Source organism: Protopterus annectens, chromosome 6.part1 (assembly GCF_019279795.1).
Source record: "Protopterus annectens isolate FY-2018-M chromosome 6.part1, PAN1.0, whole genome shotgun sequence".
NCBI classification, from domain to species: Eukaryota; Metazoa; Chordata; order Ceratodontiformes; family Protopteridae; genus Protopterus; species Protopterus annectens.
This window is the reverse complement of record NC_056738.1, coordinates 518,477,409-518,498,103: the sequence shown is the minus strand read 5'-3', so window position 1 is coordinate 518,498,103 and position 20,695 is coordinate 518,477,409. Positions and strand designations below refer to the sequence as shown.

The window sequence follows — 20,695 nt, the reverse complement described above, 5'->3', positions numbered from 1 at the left end:
CCTAGTTCATTAACTTTTTAAATATAGGTTCACTGAACTAACTGAAGTAAAAACTACATATTTTAGAATAAGAATGCCCACTTCACTAGATGAGGGCATAATTTATAACAAATGATTAAAAACCTTTGCACTGTGACTAAAGCCTGTTGCTAGAGAAATGAAAGTAGTGTTGATTACTGGGGAGGAAGTGTTATCTGTATAATGGGGAATCTTGTGTTGAACAGAAGTATGTTTTCACCCCGATAACATTTTATTTTGATTTGTTCATTGCTGAATGGTATTGCACATTGCTTCAGTTTTCATCCAATATGCTGCTGCTAATCTGAAAACTCTTTGTAACTTTGCTGCTGTTAATTTTCAGCTCCCTAGCTATGGAAATGTAGCTGTTTTAAAACCAGATACTTGTGTGGCATCAAGTTGTAATTGGCACACTGATTCTCTGTACTGAAGCCTTGTATTCTGTGAACAGCCCCTTTTGTTGACCTGGTATGTTTTTCCAATATAAAAACAAAACACTGCTTGAAATTTTTGCAAGTCTACCAAGGGTATTATTTGTATCCCTTCATTTAATATTGTAAAGGTATTCGTACATTATACCATGCAACTACCTTTCCATTCCTCCCATGTAATAGGCATCACATGACAAGCAGTTGGCCAAATAAACTATTCCCTTTGTACGGCAATCTTTCCATCCTTTAAATGTGATGGTTCTTAATCCTAGCTTGACTGCAAGCAGGTTATCCTAAACATACTTGCAGTATTTACAGCATCCACATTTAAGCATAGTTTCCTTTTGTTATATATTCAACAGAATCGACATTTCTTCCAAAAATTTTGTTTTATAAATACAAAGCTTGGTTCCTTTTCTAATTTTACTTTAATTTTATAATCAAACACCAATATCTAGTTTGTTTTATAATTGATTTTAATATTGTTTGAAGCCGATGGAAAAAGAGCTAAATATTTGATTTTGCCAATCTGTCCTTATTTTGTTAACTGTTGTAATAACTTCACTGTTGCCTCTAGTTTTGTCTTTCTTCCAATTTGGACCTCAGCAGCCACCACTGAGAGTAAACTCCTTGGGTAATCTATAACGTATAACATTTCTATTAATTTATTGAATTCTTGCAAAAATAATCAAATCATCTGAGGTAAGGTGTGTTAAATGGGACCCTCTGCCCTTTCATTAAAACTGCTTGTAATGATGGAAGCTATCAAAATCCTCACAAACTCTTGTGATGTGTTTCCAATAAATTTATTAAAATGCAGGTATGTATTCAAAAAGGTTGGATTTTTATGTACAGTATATATTTATTTATAGTATAAATTTTTAACCTCTACGAACTTCAGACAATATATAGTAAAACTGTAAGTGAATCAAGGAGTTTGTCATTTCCATATACCCAAGAAATCTTTTAAATTATGTTCTTCCCTGTCCAAAGCATGCATGTTTTTTTATATGACATTTTCATTAATTTTGTAAATCCTGAATTCAGTACAAAATAATGTTGGTATAAATCTGGGCAAAGGCGGCACCCATAGCCACTTTGAAAGCTGATGAATATATATATTACTAAATGCTCAGTTTTTGCACTGATAGCTACCACAGTAGGTCAAAGTGGAGGGTCTGTGTTTTAACAAAAAAAATGGTGGCATTAAAGTTTTATATATATATATACATACATATAAAGAATTGTCATCCATATTTGTAATACCCTGCAACATCAAATCTGAAAACATATAATCTATCTTCATATTTTGCCACTTGCTAACATACCTGTATATTTCTTAACATTAACATTTTTATTAGAATAATTTTTGCATCCGTCAGAACCACACCCAGACTTTTATCTGGTTGAATTACACACACATTGTGTTGTGTTATAAAACATAACATGGGTTTCTTTGCGCTCTTAAATTGGAAAAGTTAACTTTTTCTATGCACAAGTTTTTGACATTCTCCAAAAAAAAAAAAAAAAAAAAAAAAAATCAAAGCAAGTTTTTACATGGATGAAACAGAGGATTAAAAGTACTGTTTCTCTCCATGTTATCTCTAGAAGAACATCATAAACCATTGATTTCATGGAATAAAAGACTAAAGTTACATTTTGCATATAGAACTCTAAATCTGTAAGGGCTATGGTTGTAGCCTCCATTTGTGTAGAAACGGGGGGTGGGGGCTTTCTTGAATACACCAAAGTACTGATCTGTTTAATTCAAGGAGACTATACTTGTATTTTTTAAAAATACGATTACTCATAAGAATTACACTGCATTCAGTTATATTATTTAGTCCATGATAAAAATCTCCGTTGACCCCCTCTCTTGACTGAATTCCTGTAATCCCATTCATGATTGTTATTCGACCCTTTTTAAACCTACTGACTGGCCACCTGTTCGGACTGATTTTTTTTCACTATCTTTATTTTGAGTTGTTTTAATACCTCAAAATCAGAGTGCTTCTTGTAGAATTTTAGTATGTTTTTTTCACAGATGGCTACAATAGGGCTTAACATATCAATGTGATCTTATTTCTCTGTAACCATTTTTCTTTCCCATAATCCATTTCGTGCTCTTTATACGAGTCATGCTAGACAAAAGGTGTATTCCCATCCCATTAACATATGATGGGATTAATGTCAGTCACTGTGATCTTCTATACCTTCTGTAACAGGATTGCTTTTTTTATTGCTGGAATGACCCTCATTTATGTTTTGTCTTGGAGCCCATTTTACACTATAAGGAGTTGTACAGCTGCATCCAAAAGTAGCTAAATTACAAACCATTGTTCAAAATGTCCTTCTGTAGTCCAAGATGAATTGTCATTCCCCACTATTTCTGAGGTGACACTGTCACTGCTCTTGGAGATCCTTGTAGCTTTATGCATGTTAGCCACTAGTGAAAAGGAAGGGGTTTGAAAATAATTCTTTTCCCCAGTACCTGCAATGAAAAGACTTTTTTTTTTTAATTTGTTTCAACCTGATTGTTGTAGAAAATAATTTAATTCAGTTTTATAATAAAACTTTATGGTCTTGTTTTCTTTTACTAAGCAAGTTTCAGAACAAAGTATGACCAAATTTCTATTCCTTAACTTTGGATAACTTTGTTTTTTCCCCGAGGCACAGATGTCTTGTAGCATGTTATTTTTATATCTTGTTATACTCCGTACAATGTTCTGTTAAAATACAGGAAAGTCACTCTTCTACAAACCCAATTCCTTGATAATAACATAGCAAAATTAAGGGACTGAGAAATAAATCTCTTCCCCAGTCCTTGCAGTGGAAAGATTTTTTTTGTGGAGTACGGAATATTGTAGGAAGCTCTTTATCAGTTGCATTTATATTTTTAACTAATGTTCTTATTCTCCTTACTAAACTGTTCTGGAATTCTGTAGCCAGATATTACCAACTTTCTATTCCTTGCCTTTTGGATAACTTTTGCGGCACAGATGTCTTCTGGTGTTATGTTTTTCTCTTCTCACTCTTGAGCAAAACTGACTTCTTGATAATGACACAACTACTACTTATGCTTTGGGCTCCTTAAAACTAAGCAATTACGCTCTCTATTTTTGCAGGAAACTGGTCTTCCAATGGCTACAACTGTCAGAGAAAAGAGGCTTGTAGCATCCTATTCCTGTTCCTCTGAACTTGGGATTTTGTGGTAGTAAGTGCAGCAGAGTTGAGCTTTGTTGTCGGTGCTATAAGTGCACCAGATTTGCATCACCATCTAGAAGTATGTCACAAGAAAGAATAAAAGACCTTCTAAACCACATCGCTTGATAAGGTTGCCACCTGTCTCGTTTCCTGATTTGGGCAGTTCTGTCCTGTGGGGTGAGGGCATGAAAATGTTAAATGTAGTTACTTTTACAAGAAAAAATATTTTCCGACTTTTTTTTCTAAATGTCACAGACCTCTTTGATACTACATTTAGCTCATCATAATGTGAAAAGTAGCATAAACAGCCAATATTTAAAATTTAGCAGTTCAGTACTGTGATCCTGCTTAGGTAAATTTATCAGAGGAGGTGACAACTGTCTTTCAATCCCTGACTGATCTAATTGCCTTGTTTTGATATGAAAGGCATGGCTACATTGGAAGCAACTGTGAATCTGTGCAAGTCCTGTTCCAGTCTACAATGAAGACAGTGGAAAACAGCTGCTCACCACACTGCCTTTTTTAATGCAGCTGTTGATTTACTGACATTAGCAGGACTAATTGCCTGCATAAGATTTTTGGTGGTGCCTGACAGGGTAAGCTACAGATTTCTGTGTCTGTGGTATGTTATACAAGTTGAGACAAATTCCTTTGTAAATTATGTGAAGTTCCGCTTAAAGCGTCCAGCTGTTGATTCCAAGGCACGGAAATGAATGTTTTATGAAGTCCAGTCAGATTTCTGTCCCCTACGCAATACTGACACCATGTTGTAGGGAGAAAGACAATCTCATGGTTGAGTTAATCTACATGAGAAAGTGAACTTTTCCTTTAAAGTAAATGTCTCAGTCTTGTATATTTGATCTTTAAAATTGTCCTAGCTAGTCAGTCCGTCTTACTTTGGCTAAGATTAAGTAACCAAAGATGGCAGAGTTCTTCCCTGTGACTGTCAGTATCATTACCCTCTGAGAAAGTGCATGTTGCTTTTCTGACTTATCCATGTTGGAGTGTTTAGTTTAAAGGCCATGTTCTCATCATGGCCACGAAGGAATGTATGTGCATAATCTGAGTTTTTGGAAGTTAATCCAGAAGCTGTTTGTGGATTGGTTTTCCATAATTTTGAACAGAATATTTGTAGGATGGCTGCTTTTCGTAATGCTTTAAATGCTCTGCTTTCCATGAACTGATGGCATGTTTTTGTTTTCTTTTTACAGTGAAGATAAATGCCTAGCTTTAACACCATTTAATCAGATTGAGAGGAATGGCAATGGCACATTGTTCCCTTGCGATACAAGATTGATTGCAGAGCATGAAGGCTTTGACCAGATGAAGGAAATTAATTCAAATTATATTTTTATATTTATAAATTTGAATATTCTTAATATATGCTTATACATATGTATTTTTATCTATTTTTTTTCAATGTTTGTTTTGTATGGTTTGATGATAATGAGAAATGTAAGGCTTTTAGCCCTTTAAATGGGGTCTTGACATTTAACTGTAATGTGATGTCACAATTTGTAAATTTATTTGTCATGTATTTTTGTAGGTTGAACTGTCTGAAGAAGTTTGCTGAATTAGTAAACGAAAGCGCTAACATTGCAGTTGGATTCGGTGTGGTTTTGTTCCTTTTTAACAAAGTTTTTAGTGTTTGTTTTTCGTTCCGTTTATAGTTTGTGGTTTTCATGGAGGAACCAACCACACTTGTGTCTCAGGACTTATTTAATAATGAAGCTCCTGCATCTACATCTACTACTGATTTGGGAGCTATTGGAAAATTAACAGCATTAATACAAATGTTATCACAATGGGTCGAGACCCTTGCTGTTCAAGTTGCGGATGCCTTGCCTCGCAATTCCGGAAATGCTGGCAGTTCTGGTTTGAATGTACTTGTGGATCCAGTTCTCCCTAGGCTACAAAGCAATACCTCTGGATCGCAGGATCCTGGTAATATAGCAACAGGGAGTTTTTTATCTGGTGTACCTGGCGGATCTGGGAGGCCTTTATCTAATTTGCCTGGTTCAGATGTTCGTTCTTCACTGAATGGTGGGAATTGGTCTGAAAGACGCTTTAACGCCAACCATAATATCAGTAGGACAGTGAGTACCTCCTTTGCCATTCCTAATTTAAATGAATGGCTTAAGGACTTGACTTTTTGCTTTAACACTAGTTCACAAACATCCAATGTACCGGGTATTACAGTGGTTGAAACTAATTTAATTAACAACTTAAAACGATTTGATACGAAGATGTTCCAGTTAAGTGCAATACTTGAATGAGTACATTTAAAAAGTTGCAAGTTCCAAAGGGACTTGAGCAATGGCGGTATCCCTCGGGCTTGGTCCGGATTTTCCACAAGGAACTGCTTAGTTTATTCGACCATCAAGGGGTTGAATTTATGCATTTTTTGGTCAAGAACTATTGTGACCAAATGGAGGTTTTAAAAACGGAGCTTGCTGAATTCGACTTCGGGCAATGATTTTACACGCTATAAGTATGATTTTTGTACATATGTTTTCTAGTATTGACAATGTCTCATTTAAATTAAGGACAACAAAACGAAGAAACTGAATAGGGATTTTGTAGCTTATGGGAAAGGGTTAGACTATCCTTTACCCCCCCTCTAATGTGAATTTGAATACTAATATAGGGTTGAATAATGGTTTGGCTGGACTGAATAATAATGATAATAATGATGATGAAAATTTTGTTAATGAAAGTTTTTGAATAATGAAATGCCTACTTAAGTTTCTCCTGTAAGAAGGAGTGATAGGCTCACTAATAGACGCCCCAGTAATAACGGTAATAATAACCCTAATATGGAAGGATTGTGGTGTTTTCAGAATTCCAAGAAGGTGAACAAATGGGGGACAACAATCTGCCCCAACAACCTTGGAAAAGGAAGGGGCAAAACAGGAGGAGGAGATAATTGGTTCTTCTGGAACTGTTTTTTGTTTAAACCCCCCGGACCTTGGGAACCATCCGAAGCCTACTGATAACCATGAGAGAACTGTTAAAGCATTATTTAACAGTACCCAAGATTTTAAGATATATAATTTTTCTACATTTACACCTGACCCCTTACTTATTGATGTTTTAGCTAAGGGTTTAACATTTGTTACTTCCTCTCGGGGAGATTTAGCTAGAACCATCATTTACCTTAAGTCCTTTACTAGGAAATTGAATTTAAACATTCTGTTGGGAACTAATCCTAGTTTGATTAAAGATTTCAGAGTTTCTAGTATTTTTAACCCTGTTTTACATCCTTCCATCCTCCTTTTTGAAAGAATTTGTGAGTGATTTTAGGAATGTGTTAAATAACAAAGGGTTTTAAAAATCTGAAATGTTTAATTTGTCTCTAGCAGAAAGGGAAGCTTTGAAAGTTTTAAATTTTGCTGATATATGAATCGTAAAACCTGATAAGGGGGGTGGTTTGATTTTCATGGATAATAATGATTATTATCATCCTATGTGTTTACTTTTGGACAATGACGCTTATGTTAAAGTTTCCTTGAATGAAGTTAATGGTGCATACCAGCGCATTAAGGGATTTATCAAGGATTTATTTTTGGATGGAAGAATTGATTTGGATTTGTTTAAATTATTTTTCCATCCCATACCCTCTTACCCCTGTGTTGTTTGGATTACCCAAAATCCGTAAAAATCTTATTAACCCCCCCCCCCTTTTGTCCCATTATTGATGGCAGACCAAATCTATCATCTATGCTTGTGCCAAATTTGTAGATATTAAACTTAAAGAAGTTTTAAAAAATGAGAGTCAGATATGTAAAGACTCGTGGGCTTTTTTAGAAGCAATGAATAAACTTCCTTTTTCTGAAGGTTTGAATTTCCTCACAATCTATGTCCGTGACCTTTATACAGTTATTCCCCAGGACATTGGTTGTGAGTGGGTAAGGGATTTCCTTTTGGAACATCATGTGGAGAGTTCTAGTATTGACCTTATTGTTTATTTATTGGAACTTACGTTAGAGAACAATACTAATTTTACTGATTTCTTAAATTTTACTTCCAAACACAAAACATTTCTTTCTTAGATGTAGAGCCTACTAAAGTTTTTCCTGAGAGGAAATATATTTCGAAGATTTTTAGGAAAACAACTTATTCGAATGTATTTTTGCCTTTGTCTAGTTGCCATCCTTTTGCCCAAGAGAGTGGTTAAGGGCCAATTAGTTTGGGCAGCTAGGATGGTCTCTTTGGAATTGGATTTCTTAGATGAATGTAATCTTTTGAGGGGGTGTTTAAGTGTGGTTACCCTAGGAATTTAGTGGACTATCTTATTGAAGTATACAATAAGCAATTGGAAGGATTTTTTAAACCATTGTCTACTAATGAGGGGTATGTTGTGGATTCAGTTGATTGTGACCATCTTAGTGCTAATGTTGATTCCTTACATGATAGTAAATTTGAATTGTTTACAGGTTCTAATCGTGAAAGGTTAGAAATCAATCAAATGGATGGCCCTTCGGATATTGGATTAACTAAAATGAGTTTTATTACCACCTTTTTTGTGGATGCACCTACTCTTAAAAGAATTGGTGCTTCCTTTTAGATGATAATCTTATCAAAAATAATGTGGGTAATTCACCTTGTATTGTTTTTAGGAGAGGCAGGAATCTAAAAATGATTCTTGAAGGGGGACCCTCAAAACAATATTTGCCCCATTGTGGGATGTTTAAATGTGAGGCGTGCCGGTGGTGTAAACACATTATAAAGTTACAAATTCTTTTCATATTGGGGATAGAAAATTTTCTATTGGTGGTAAATTTAACTGCAATTCCAAAGGGGTTGTTTATTTGGGTTTATGTAGCTATTGTCCAGCCTTCTATGTAGGCAGAACAGAGAGACCATTAAAAAATAGGATCTAGCTAGACATATTAGTTACCCTACCCATGAATGTAAATTTTTAGTTATTGAAAAGGTAATGGATGATAATAGAGAGGGGGGCAGTTGCTTTGAAATTGGATGAGAGAGAATTAATTTGGCAATTAAAATTAAATGCATTGATTCCCCCAGGGTTGAATGATGCTTTGTCTTTTAGAAGTATATTGAAATTGAAGGCTTTGACCAGATGAAGGAAATAAATTCAAGTTATATTTTTATATTTGAATATTATTAATATATGCTTATACATATGTATTTTTATCTTTATTATTTTTAATGTTTGATGTTCTTCGTTCCACATTGCTGCAGTCCTTACTATTGGGTAGTCCGCTGTCCAGTCGGCCCGAATACCAGAGTATATGGCTGACGTCGGTCAGGGCGCATTAGACTGACGTCAGTACGTCAGGGTACTAATGCGCATGACCGGCGTCATATCCTCAGTCTTTTTTGCCGCATGGTCCGATGCAGAAGCAGTTTTGCGAGTGCAGGTTGGCGTTCTGAAATATTTCCGAAGCCGGAGTTTCAGACCGAATCAGAGTTGGCTAAGTACCCCGTTGGGGAACATTTTGGTTTTTTCTTGCCTCAGTATTTAACCGGATGTCAGAAAAAGTGAATAACTGTATTTCTTGTGGGAAACAGATACCTCATAGGGATTACCATACCTTGTGTATACCTTGTTTAGGGCCTGAGCACGACGTTGTTGGATGCCGCTCTTGTGCTAGGTTTAACAAACGCACTATTAAGAGACGGTTAGACTGTGCCAGGTTAGTGTTTGGGAAGCGTTGCAATTATAAAATGCCGCCGGATGCTCCGACGCCCGCTTCGTCCAAGAAGCGCAAGGACAAAACAGCGAAGCCTAGGGTTGATGAACCGGCAGTCCCGGACGTCGGTTCTTTAGAAGGCTCAGTGGAGCCAGAGGTTTTGCCAGGAGTTTCTTTAGAGTCTCAGGCAGAGACTTTACTGTTACAGGATGTGCCTTCTCAGGAGGTAGGCCAGGCTGAGGGGGCTTCTCAGGTAACTGTTCTTCCCTCTCTTCCCAAGGTAGTTAGAGCCTCTCCTTCTGTTGCCAAAACTTCTTTGAGAGGTAGGCAAAGTTCAGCTTCAGTGGGGGCTTCTCCTAGCATTTCAGGTTCTGTGCCTAAGAAACATATGCTTAAAATGGCAGAAGATTTGATTACTATGATTAGAGGTTCTATGCCCCCTCCTGATAAGAGGCCTAGGGTGGAACCGGAGTTTGATAGTTTTGAACAGTGTTCAGAGGCTTCTGAGTCTTCTGCGGAAGATTTGCAGGAGTATCCTCCTTATTCTGATTCTGATGTGGATGATTCCACTCCTACAGCTTCTCCTCCTGAGGATTTCTCATTTTCAGAGACTCTGCATTCCATGAGGGAGCACTTTAATTGGGAAGGCCAGGATTACTCTGATTCCAGGAAAAGGCTTAGGGAATTCTTGTTTTTGCCCCAGCATAGGCCCTTAGCTATACCTCCTGTGTTGAATGTGGTGGAAGATGTTTTTGCAGAGGCTTCCCTGAACCCTGATTCTTTGCCTCCTGCTCCTGTTAAACCTGATAGGTACTATAGGGTGCCTGAAGCTCATAAGTATCTTTTTAAGAGTCCTAGGGCAGACCCGGAAACTGTTTCTCAGGGACCTAAAGGTGTTAAGGCCTCTGTGGTTAAAAGCCCTGTTCCCACTGATAAGGAGGCAAGGGCTTTGGATAGATTGGGAAAGAAAGTGTATACTACTTCCACTTTAGCCATGAGGGCGTTGAATTGTCAGTTTCACATGCTTAAATATCAAAATTATCTCCTTTCACAACTGAAATCTAAGGTGGATGCTTTGGCGGAAGGTATTGAGTGTAAAGAGTTGCTGGATTTAGTTCTTGTGTCTGAACAAGTGGGTAAGCATTCTTTGCAATGTGGTTTTGATGCTGTACAGGCCTCCTCGAGGGTGGCTGCCACTAGTTCTGTTCTTCGCAGGCATGCCTGGTTGAGGGATCAGAATTTAGCTGAGCATGTTAAGACAAGGATTTTGGATGCTCCTTTACAGTCTGATGTGTTGTTTGGTTCGCCTGTGGAAGCAGTTTTAAAGAAAATGGAGGACAAAGCTAAGTCTATGCAAACTGTTAAAGATTTTTTGCAGGTGCAGCCACCAAAGTTTAGTAGAAATTGGCCTACTAAGGGATGGACATATCCTGCTTATGATTCCCAGTCTAGGGGTAGGTCTAGACGTGGTAGGGGCAGAGCTCAAGGTTCTTTTAGGCCTAGAACAGGGAGTTCACCTGCTCAGACTTCTGGTGAGGGCAGGGGTCAGTCCTTTCGTAAACAGACCCAATGACCTGCCTTTTCAGCTGCCAGTAGATTCTCGTCTGGCAGCTCCTTTGGGAGGAAGACTGTCTCTTTTCAAAGGAAATTGGGATTTAATTACTCAAGACAGATGGGTGTTGGATATCATTCACCACGGTTACAGGTTTTATTTCCATACATTGCCCCGTTTCAAAGGCATGCCAGATGTTCCTCCTCCACAAAGGAAAGAGGCTCACAAGCAAATTTCTCTGTTACTCCAAATAGGGGCCATTCAGCCAGTCCCTGTATCAGAAAGGGGCCTAGGATTTTATTCTCGCCTGTTCCTAGTACCGAAGAAGGGGAACACGTGGAGACCAATTTTGGATTTATCTATCCTCAACACTTATCTGGACATTCCCAAGTTCAAAATGTTGACGTTACAACAGCTTTTACCTCTGCTGGGCAAAGATCACTGGATGGTAACTTTAGATCTCAAGGAAGCTTACCTTCATGTGCCTATAAGACTAAGTTGCAGGAAGTATCTGCGTTTTCGAGCTGGAAATTCTCATTATCAGTTCTCTGCATTGCCCTTTGGCTTATCTACTGCGCCCAGAGTATTCACAAAGGTTCTGGCTCCAGTGATAGCTTACTTCAGGCTAAAAGGAATTCAAATCTATCCTTACTTGGACGACTGCCTGATTCTGGCTCAAGAAAAGGAAGACCTTCTACAGCATCTGGAATATGTTATAGCAGTGCTAAGATGCCTAGGGTATTCTGTGAACGAAATAAAGTCCAGTCTAGTACTGTCTCAAGACATGTGCTTTCTGGGTGTGAGACTGAATACAGCAGCCCAGATGGCCTTTTTAACCCCGGACAAACAAGAGTCTGTCACTTTACTTCCATCAACTATCTCATCAGTCCGTGCTGACTGCAAGGACAGTCCTTCAAGCATTAGGGTTCATGGCATCTTGTATTCTGGTGCTTCCCAATGCCAAACTGCATATGAGGAAGCTACAATGGTATCTCAAAAATGTATGGACACAGCACTGCCAGGATTTGGACACTGTCATTCAAATAATACCTTGCCTTCAAAAAGAATTTTTGTGGTGGGCTCAGGAATGTCACCTAAACAAGGGACTCTCTGTGACCCGGCCAGAGGCGAGTCAGATTTTAACGACAGATGCCTCGGACATTGCTTGGGGAGCTCATCTAAATGGAAAGTGGATACAAGACAAGTGGCCTGCCAGACTACAGCATCTACATATCAACATGAAGGAGATGTTAGCAGTCCAGTTTGCATTAATGGCTTTCAAGGAGTTACTTCTTCCAGGGCAGGTGTTGATTCTAACAGACAACACAACTGTCATGTGGTACATCAACAAGCAAGGGGAACACATTCTTATCCTCTATGCAGGCAAGCAATGATTTTATGGGAGACTGCGCTAAGCTTGCAACTAACTCTTCAGGCAAGGTTTCTGCCGGAGCACAGAACTCCTTAGCAGATGTGTTAAGCAGACAAATCATGGATCCCCACGAGTGGAAACTGGATCTTCATGTATTTCAGAAATTGACAGTGTCATGGGGAACTCCAGACATAGATCTGTTCGCTTCTCCACTAAACCACCAGCTGCCAAAGTTTTGCACAAAGGGGTTTCATCACACAGCTTGGAAAGTGGATGCTCTGTCTTTCAGTTGGAAAAACCTTCATGTGTATGCCTTTCCACCTCTGCCTCTTCTTCCAAAGGTGCTATTAAAAGTCAGACAAGACAAGCCAAGGATGATTTTGATAGCTCCAGATTGGCCTCGGCAACACTGGTACCCACTACTAAGGAGTCTGGTAAGGAAGCCTCCATGGCCTTTACCTTTGATTCCTCATCTGTTATCTCAGAAGGACGGTCATCTGCTCAATGTCAAGCTTCACTCTCTTCATCTAACAGCCTGGCATATTCTGTGTTGAAACACAGCAGGTCTCAACTTCCTCAACAAGTTTTAAATGTGATTATGGAAGCTAGAAGACCTAGTACAAGGAAAGTGTACGCAGAAAAATGGAAGAGATTTTTATTTTGGAGTACAGCAAAGAATTTGGAGATTTCTGAGCCTAATTTGAGTGTGGCTCTTCAATATCTTACTGAGTTATTGGACAAAGGTTTGTCCTTCTCTTCCATTAAGATTCATGCTGCAGCAATTTCAGCTCACTACGATTGTGACCCACCATTGTTTTCGCATCCTTTGTTCAAGCAGTTTCTTAGAGGGGCAAAGAATATAAGACCGCCACGTAGAGCTCCTACTCCTGCTTGGGATCTCAATTTTGTGTTGGAAAAACTTACTCTACAACCTTTGAGCCTGCGGCTACTGCTGAATTGAAATACTTGTCATGGAAGACTGCTTTTCTGTTGGCTATTACTTCTGCAAGAAGGGTGTCTGAGTTGCAGGCCCTTATGGCAGTAGAGCCCTTTTGATTTTTCATAAGGATAGGGTATCATTACGTACTAATCCTTCCTTTATGCCTAAGGTGGTTTCTAGTGTGGCTTTAAACCAAACTATTCATTTGCCTACTTTTTATGCAGACCCCCAAAATAAAGGGGAAAAGATTTTGCACACTTTAGATGTACACAGGCAATTGCGTTATTATTTAAGCAGGACTAAGGATTTTAGGCAGTCTCAGCAGTTGTTTGTTTCTTTTGCTTTGAGTCGCAGGGCAAGCCTGTGTCAAAACAAACTATTTCTAGGTGGATTGGGTTTTGCATTGCATTTTGTTATTCCCATCATGGCAAGGAGATTCCAGCTGGGATTAGGCCTCATTCCACTAGGGCTACTGCCACGTCAACAGCATTTCTAAGGGGGGTGGCAACTAAGGATATTTTGGAGGCAGCTACTTGGAGTTCAGTGCATACTTTCTCTAAGCATTATCACCTTCCTATCTACTCTAAGTCTAGGGCTGGTTTTGCCACAGCTGTTTTGCAAGGCATGTTGTCAGCTCCTACTTCTTTATGATTTGCCAGCCTCCCTTACCTCTGCTTTGGGATTCTACCCAATAGTAAGGACTGCAGCAATGTGGAGCGAAGAACATAGTACAGTTTTGTACCTACCATAAATGTAGATGTTCGAGGATCCACATTGCTGCAGTCCAATTTACCCTCCCCTCTCTGTTTAGGGGTGGTTGTGTAGGTGAGGTTATATGCTGATATTTTTGTATATATTTTTGTATATATTGTACATATTTTTGGTGCAGGTATTTTGGGCCTTGTCTTTTTAGGGTCTTCTGACATCTGGGGCAAGAAAAGACTGAGGATATGACGTCGGTCATGCGCATTAGTACCCTGACGTACTGACGTCAGTCTAATGCGCCCTGACCGACGTCAGCCATATACTCTGGTATTCGGGCCGACTGGACAGCGGACTACCCAATAGTAAGGACTGCAGCAATGTGGATCCTCTAACATCTACATTTATGGTAGGTACAAAACTGTACTTTTTGTATGCTTTGATAATATTGAGAAATGTAGGGCTTTTAGCCCTTTAAGTGGAGGCTTGGCATTTAAGTCATGTATTTTTGTAGGTTGAACTGTCTGACGAAGTTTGCTGAATTAGTAAACGAAAGCGCTAACATTACAGTTGGATTCGGTGTGGTTTTGTTCCATTTTAACAAAGTTTTTAGTGTTTGTTTTTTGTTCCATTTATTGATTGCAAAGGAGTGTTTAGATACAAAAGATTCTCCTTTTAAATCAAAGAAAAAATCCCTTGTTGATAGTGAGATGATAGAGCTGCCAGAGATAAAGAAATTTTCCATAGTTCCACTGCAAGTTATGACTGGTAAGGAACTTTCTTATTTGGCACACTTTATCAGTTCAGCCTGAGGAAAAACAGTCAATAGACAAATGTAATGTGGGTGGGTACAAGTCCCCATTCCCATGAACATGTGTATAGCCAGTCTGCATCTGTAACAACAGAGAAGAGAAATCCTTTAAGAAAATGAATGGTCAGCAATCACCAAGAGTCCCATAGGCAGTGACCTCCTGTGGGAAAACTGATGGGAGTTTAACATAGTCAGGTTGATCTGTATCAAATGGAATCCCGTCCAGTTTGCACTTTAGGTGTAGGGATGTCTATTCCCATACCCCAAGGGCTGCATAATGTTCAGTCTGTATTGAATAATTATCGAGGTGCTGCTTACTGTGCTGGAACTGAAGTCTTAAGACACTAAGGTCTTGCTGGCTGGATTCCGCTGAAATCAAAGTCTAGTTATAATTGTGTTCTCAGTCTGAACACAGAAACTTGCAAAATATACACTGATGCAGCATCAAACTCTGTCATAAAACAGTAACCAATAAATAACTTTTTATAACAAATCACGCAATCTACTGTTACAGCTTCAGGTACTGTGCTACTTTACTTCTCAAAACAGCATGGATGATGTTGGAGATACCCATTTGTTCCGAGGTAATATTGTATTCCTACACAAAGATCACTAACAATGTTATCTGTAGTAGTCTCTCTCTATTGTGGTTTTACATTCTGTTTTTCTCCTTGGTATTCTATTTTGGTCTTTGTATGAAAACATCTGTTTGCTGGTGTTTGCAGAAAAATATGTTTTCATCCTGTAGAGAAATAATACTGGTATTGTCTTTTAAGGAAACATCTTGTGCAAATGCTGACTTGATGAAAGCATATCCATTAGAGCATCCTTGCTTAACAGTTATATAATAGAAACCTGTACATATTGTTTCCTGTTGTCCATTCTTTAAAGAAGCTGCATACATCCTGTTTTTTTACATTTTTGCTCTTAACTAACGGTGTGAAATGCATACATGCTAAGTCGTAAGAGGTCAGCTTTCTTGCTGACAATGGTGAAATGCATACATTCTTGCTGATTCTGTAGGAAACGTGTCCATTAAGCATTTTTAAGCCACAGTCGTTTAGTATGGCTGCTAATTGCATATTGCTAAACTCTTTTCTACATTTTAAGCAAGCTTTATTTTATACCTTATTTGTTACATATTTGTAGCAGAATTACTTTCAACTTTAATAGCTTGTTGAGCATACTCCTAACATGTATGTATACAGAAGCAGAAGTGTAGAGTTGCATGGGGACTTTGCCGCCTTGTTCACCCCCCCCCCCCCAACATACATATTTTTTTTTTTTTTTTTTTTTTTTTTTTTTAAATAAACCTTACATTTAACTAGGGTTTTACTAGTGACCCAGACATCAGACAGCCTGCTGGGAAGGAAAATTGACAGGTGTTTGCTGATCACATCACCCCATAGTGGGAAATAGTGTGTCCTTGGGGCATACACCCTACTAGTGAATCCTTGGCATTGATTTGGAACATAATGAGCAGCATTTGCACCTACCATAATAGGGCTGCATGAGAAGGGTGCGTTACCCGTGAGGGAATGATGTCCCCCTAATCTGGTTACCACTTCATGTGCGCCCCTTGAGCACTAATCCGAGCAAACATAATGGTTTGGTGAGGCATATAAAACAAAAAGGATCTCTGTACTCTTGAAAGAACATCAGATATATGTTGGCAGAGGTACTGGGGGAAAATAGTTTAAAAATGCTTGATTACTGCTATTTTGGCATCCTTATGCTGCAACAGTTGATGTAGGAAATGAAATGCTCAACTTCACTCTGTCTACTGTTGCAGTCTCCTTTCCCTTTACTAATAGAGTTGCAACTTGTTTCTTGTTATCAAGGTGTAGTTACAGTTTGCAGTATTTCTTATCTGAATTGATTTCATGGAATATTGGCAATCAAACCAATATAAGGACCTGTAGTAAAGGCAGTACAACGTTGAAACTTTTTTTTTCTTTTTGTACTGATTTTAATGTTAAATCATTTTCTGTTAAGCTGTTCACATCTAAGTAATGGATTCATTCTTTTGAGGGGGGGGGTGACTTTTCATTACAGTTGTAGCATGTTAAAATTCCCCAAGGGTGTTGGCATTTATGCAGTAAAGAGGAAATGCATCCTCGACTAATGGCGCTTACCTTTCAACATTTTTGTTTCTGTGTAAGTAACTGTTCATGTTGTGCTGTGCAGTCATTGACATAACTGGAGGCCAATGAAGATCTTGTTTCTGTATTTTTTACTAATGGCCATAGGTTTCAGGGAAAAATACTGCCATGTGGGGTTAATGCTGCAAAGTTAGTGATGCCTGCAGTATAACTGGAAAACAACCGCTTAATAGCTTTCAAACTATATTGGTGAGGATCGACTACTGAAAGGCTCTTGGCAACCATGAAGCAACTATAATACAACCCTAGGCTAACCTTTCACAGGTCACAATAAAAAAATACTTAGTGTGTGGATAAAATAAGCAAATCGTGATTTCTTACATTGAATCTAGTGCCTTGGCTTTACTCACTTGCTTGGGTTGAAATAGATAACAAAAGGGTATGTTGTATAACAAAATGTCATTATAGAAATTCCTCATTGGATGTAAAACAAGAAGCAAGTCTGGAACTTAAGCAGTAAACACACACACACACACACACGCACACACAAAGTGAAAATATTAATGATGGTCTTAATTTCCTCTGCACAACTACCTTCAAGGGATTGCTTGAGCAGTCTAGCCCTTGACGCTTTGAAAACCATTGCAGGAGCACATGTCCTGTAATCTTTATAGGCTAAATTTATGAAATACTTGAAGGTATTTGTACCAAAGACGTTAAGGTTAATATTTTTTAAAATCTGCTTTCTGTTACAATTTTTTTTCTAGTATGTGTTGAAGTTGCTAAAATTTGTTCTGTTTTGTATCCAGTAGGGAATTTGACAACAGTAGGGCATATTATATTGGCAAAAAGTCCCTATCAATGTAAAAAAAAAAATTGTAAGGCTGAAGCAGTAGTTACTCATACACAGTTTTTGTGAAGGTTGTTGACCACTGTTGTGACCATAAAGTGCTAAGCCTTTTCAGAATCCCTTTTTATATAATGTAGGTGTGTTAAATAAGTATGGATAAATTTGTTTATTTTTATTTATCATTTAGTTGACCAGATTAGTCCCATTAGGATAGTGGCCTATTTTTGGGGAAAGCCACAACTGGGTCAGGGCATTGGGGAACTTGCTACTCTTCAGTAGTTGCTGTGGGATCCTTTTTATACCTACCTAAGCTACCACCACATCATGCAGGTAGGACCTCATTTTAATGTCTCATCTGAAGGACTGCATACATAAGTGTGCACCCCCCCCCTCCATGCTGCACTGCAATGTCCGCAGTCCAGTCCCCTGGAGTGGGAATAGAACCACAAACTTCTGCTTTTGGAGCACCAAAACATCTGGTACCTGTTGAGACATGGTAATAATAAAAATTATTATATGATTGTTTTTGCTGAGTTAGTGTAACAGTATTCTGAAAGCACACTCTGTCCTGTAACTGTGGTCTGTCCTGTAACTGTGTGCTTTGACAGAGTTAAAGTTCTTAATTGAGCCAGAAGGTGGCAGGGAAACTGGAGTAAAGTAAAGCACTGTTAAAAAGGGTGAGAAAAGCTAAATAAAGTAGTGTGTGTGTGTGTGTGTGTGTGTGTGTGTGTGTGTGTGTGTGTGTGTGTGTGTGTGTGTGTGTGTGTGTGTGCAGAAGCGCGAAATTCAAAATCTCCAGTGTGCGAGATTTTGAATTTTGCGATTCTGAGTTTTCATGGTTTCAAAAAGTCTACTTTATAGCTTCGAAATACTGAATTTTGATATTTCAGTATTTTGAGGATATAAAGTGAATCCATAATACATATACTATATAGCAGTAATACATATATTGCTTATTTAGAGTGATGGTTTCTTATCTAATATATTAATTTAGATGGTATATTGAATTGCGGATAGTTGATAGCTGAATAAAATAAGCATGCTTATAATATTGACAATGATATTTCTTTTGTGTATTCATTTAGGTGATCTGTTGGACTACAGGCAGTTAGTTGCTGCATCTGCCCAGCAATACATACAGCAAAAGAATATACTCGCAGAGGAGTGGGTGCATGAAAAGAGACATTATGATTATGTCGACTATCAGAACAGCAAAACAAGCATTAAGAGAAGAAATAAAAAAGAAAGTTGCTACACTCAGTGAGCAGAACAAAGCAAGGCAGTCTTTTTTGGTAACTGAGAAGGTCATTGCACATCCTAGCTACCAGAATGCCCAGCGAATTGCTGTCTTCCTGAGTATGCAAGATGAAGTACAGACTGAGGGAATCATTAAGCATGCTTTTCAGTCTGGTAAACAGTGCTTCATCCCACGGTACATGGCAAGGAGCCACCACATGGATATGGTAAAGCTGGCCTCTATTGAAGAGATTAAATCCCTTCCATTGACTACGTGGAATATTCATCAACCTGCTTTTGAGGATACCAGGGAAGAGGCTTTGGCATCAGGGGGACTTGATCTTGTCCTCATGCCTGGTCTTGCATTTGATAAGAATGGAAACCGACTAGGCAGAGGAAAGGGATACTATGACGTTTATCTTCAACGATGCTTACAGCATCCAAATGGAAAACCTTACACACTTGCCTTGGCCTTTAAAGAACAGATTTGTGATTCTGTCCCTGTGGGAGAGAGTGATATACAGATAGATGATGTTTTGCATGGTGGAGAGTGACCTTTTGCTTGCTTACACACTAGTATTAGTGTCATGACCCTCCTGTTCTGTGCCAGTACTTTCCAATCCTGTGCCATTCTCACTTACCCAATCCTGACAAGTAATTTTACTTGGAGTTGTGTAGAAATTGATTTTTAATTTTAATTCTCATAATTCATACTGATTCTGCATCCAATGATGGATAAGTGCAGTAAATTTAAATGTGGACTGAAATGACTTGCCTGACAAATTTAATAACATCAAGGTTTTGTTTCAAGCTTTTAAACATTAGCAATATTTACAGTTTTTAATTTATAAAAAATTTAACCTGGACTGCTTTAGCTATTAGGTCATGTTTAGTCAATCAGTTTTAATAAAGATATGTTTGCATTGTATAATGTGTATGACTGTAAAAAATGCCCAATTTTCCATGACAAACCAAGCCAGACAAAATGAGATCAGTGTAGAGTCCAGCAATTTGTTAAAGATGTCAGCATAATTATAATAAATGCACTCCAACAATTTTTATTGTATTTAGAGTACCATAGTAGAGCTTGGGTGCTACCCAACCTCTCTCATTAGTAGAATAGTATTTTGGTGATTAGTTGTTCTTTTCAGACTTCCGTTCTAAAAAAAAAAATGGTTCACTGAGTTAAAATGTTTGGTCAGTAGCAGGAAAACCAGAGAACCAAGCCCTTGTAAGAAAATATTTTTCTGCACTTGTTCTCCTGCTTTTGCAGCAGTAGTAAACATAAAATAACACACTCATGCTTGGTTCATAGGTTGGTACTAGGCTCTCGGCCCTAGGGCCTATACAAGCTTAGCCATAACAATTCCCTGGCTGTTTCTTCCCACACTATTTACTTCCCTGGACCCCTGTCTAGCAGGGCGACTGACATAATCCCCGAGGTGAATTTCCTTTCTCCCATTCAGTCATAAAGGTTCCTTTTGAAGAGAGCCAAAGAGGCGCTGTGCTTGACATGTATGGGCAGTCTTTTCCAAAGTCTGGGGAGTCTCTGGGTCAGGAACCTATCCCTCCAGCACATTTTGTTTTATTGTGATGACAAGGTTTAGATCCCTGGAGCATGTGTCACTGAGGGATTGGGATTTCTTTAAGTGTAGCATGTCCAACAGCTCTGGGTTTGACATGGCCTTGTATGTTGAGCAGAGATCGCCTCGAGTAGACTGTATGCGACAGAGTATAGCTGGGGCGTTGTATTCTATAATGGGTCTAACGAGGGATGAGTACAGTTTTTCTGGATGAAAAGCCCTTAGTGATGAGGT

General features: G+C 38.5%; 1 protein-coding gene across 5 annotated transcripts in view; it reads left to right on the top strand.

The window, feature by feature from the left end:
* The window catches only part of MTHFS (methenyltetrahydrofolate synthetase), a 65,161-nt gene extending 45,355 nt beyond the window's left edge, over window positions 1-19,806 (top strand). For all 5 annotated transcript variants that reach the window (XM_044075969.1, XM_044075965.1, XM_044075966.1 and 2 more), the window contains exon 2: window positions 18,728-19,806. In XM_044075969.1, coding sequence (XP_043931904.1) covers window positions 18,815-19,432 — 618 coding nt within the window. In that variant the 5' untranslated portion in view covers window positions 18,728-18,814 and the 3' untranslated portion in view covers window positions 19,433-19,806. The remainder of the gene's footprint in view (window positions 1-18,727) is intronic.
* The last annotated feature ends 889 nt before the right edge of the window (window positions 19,807-20,695 follow it).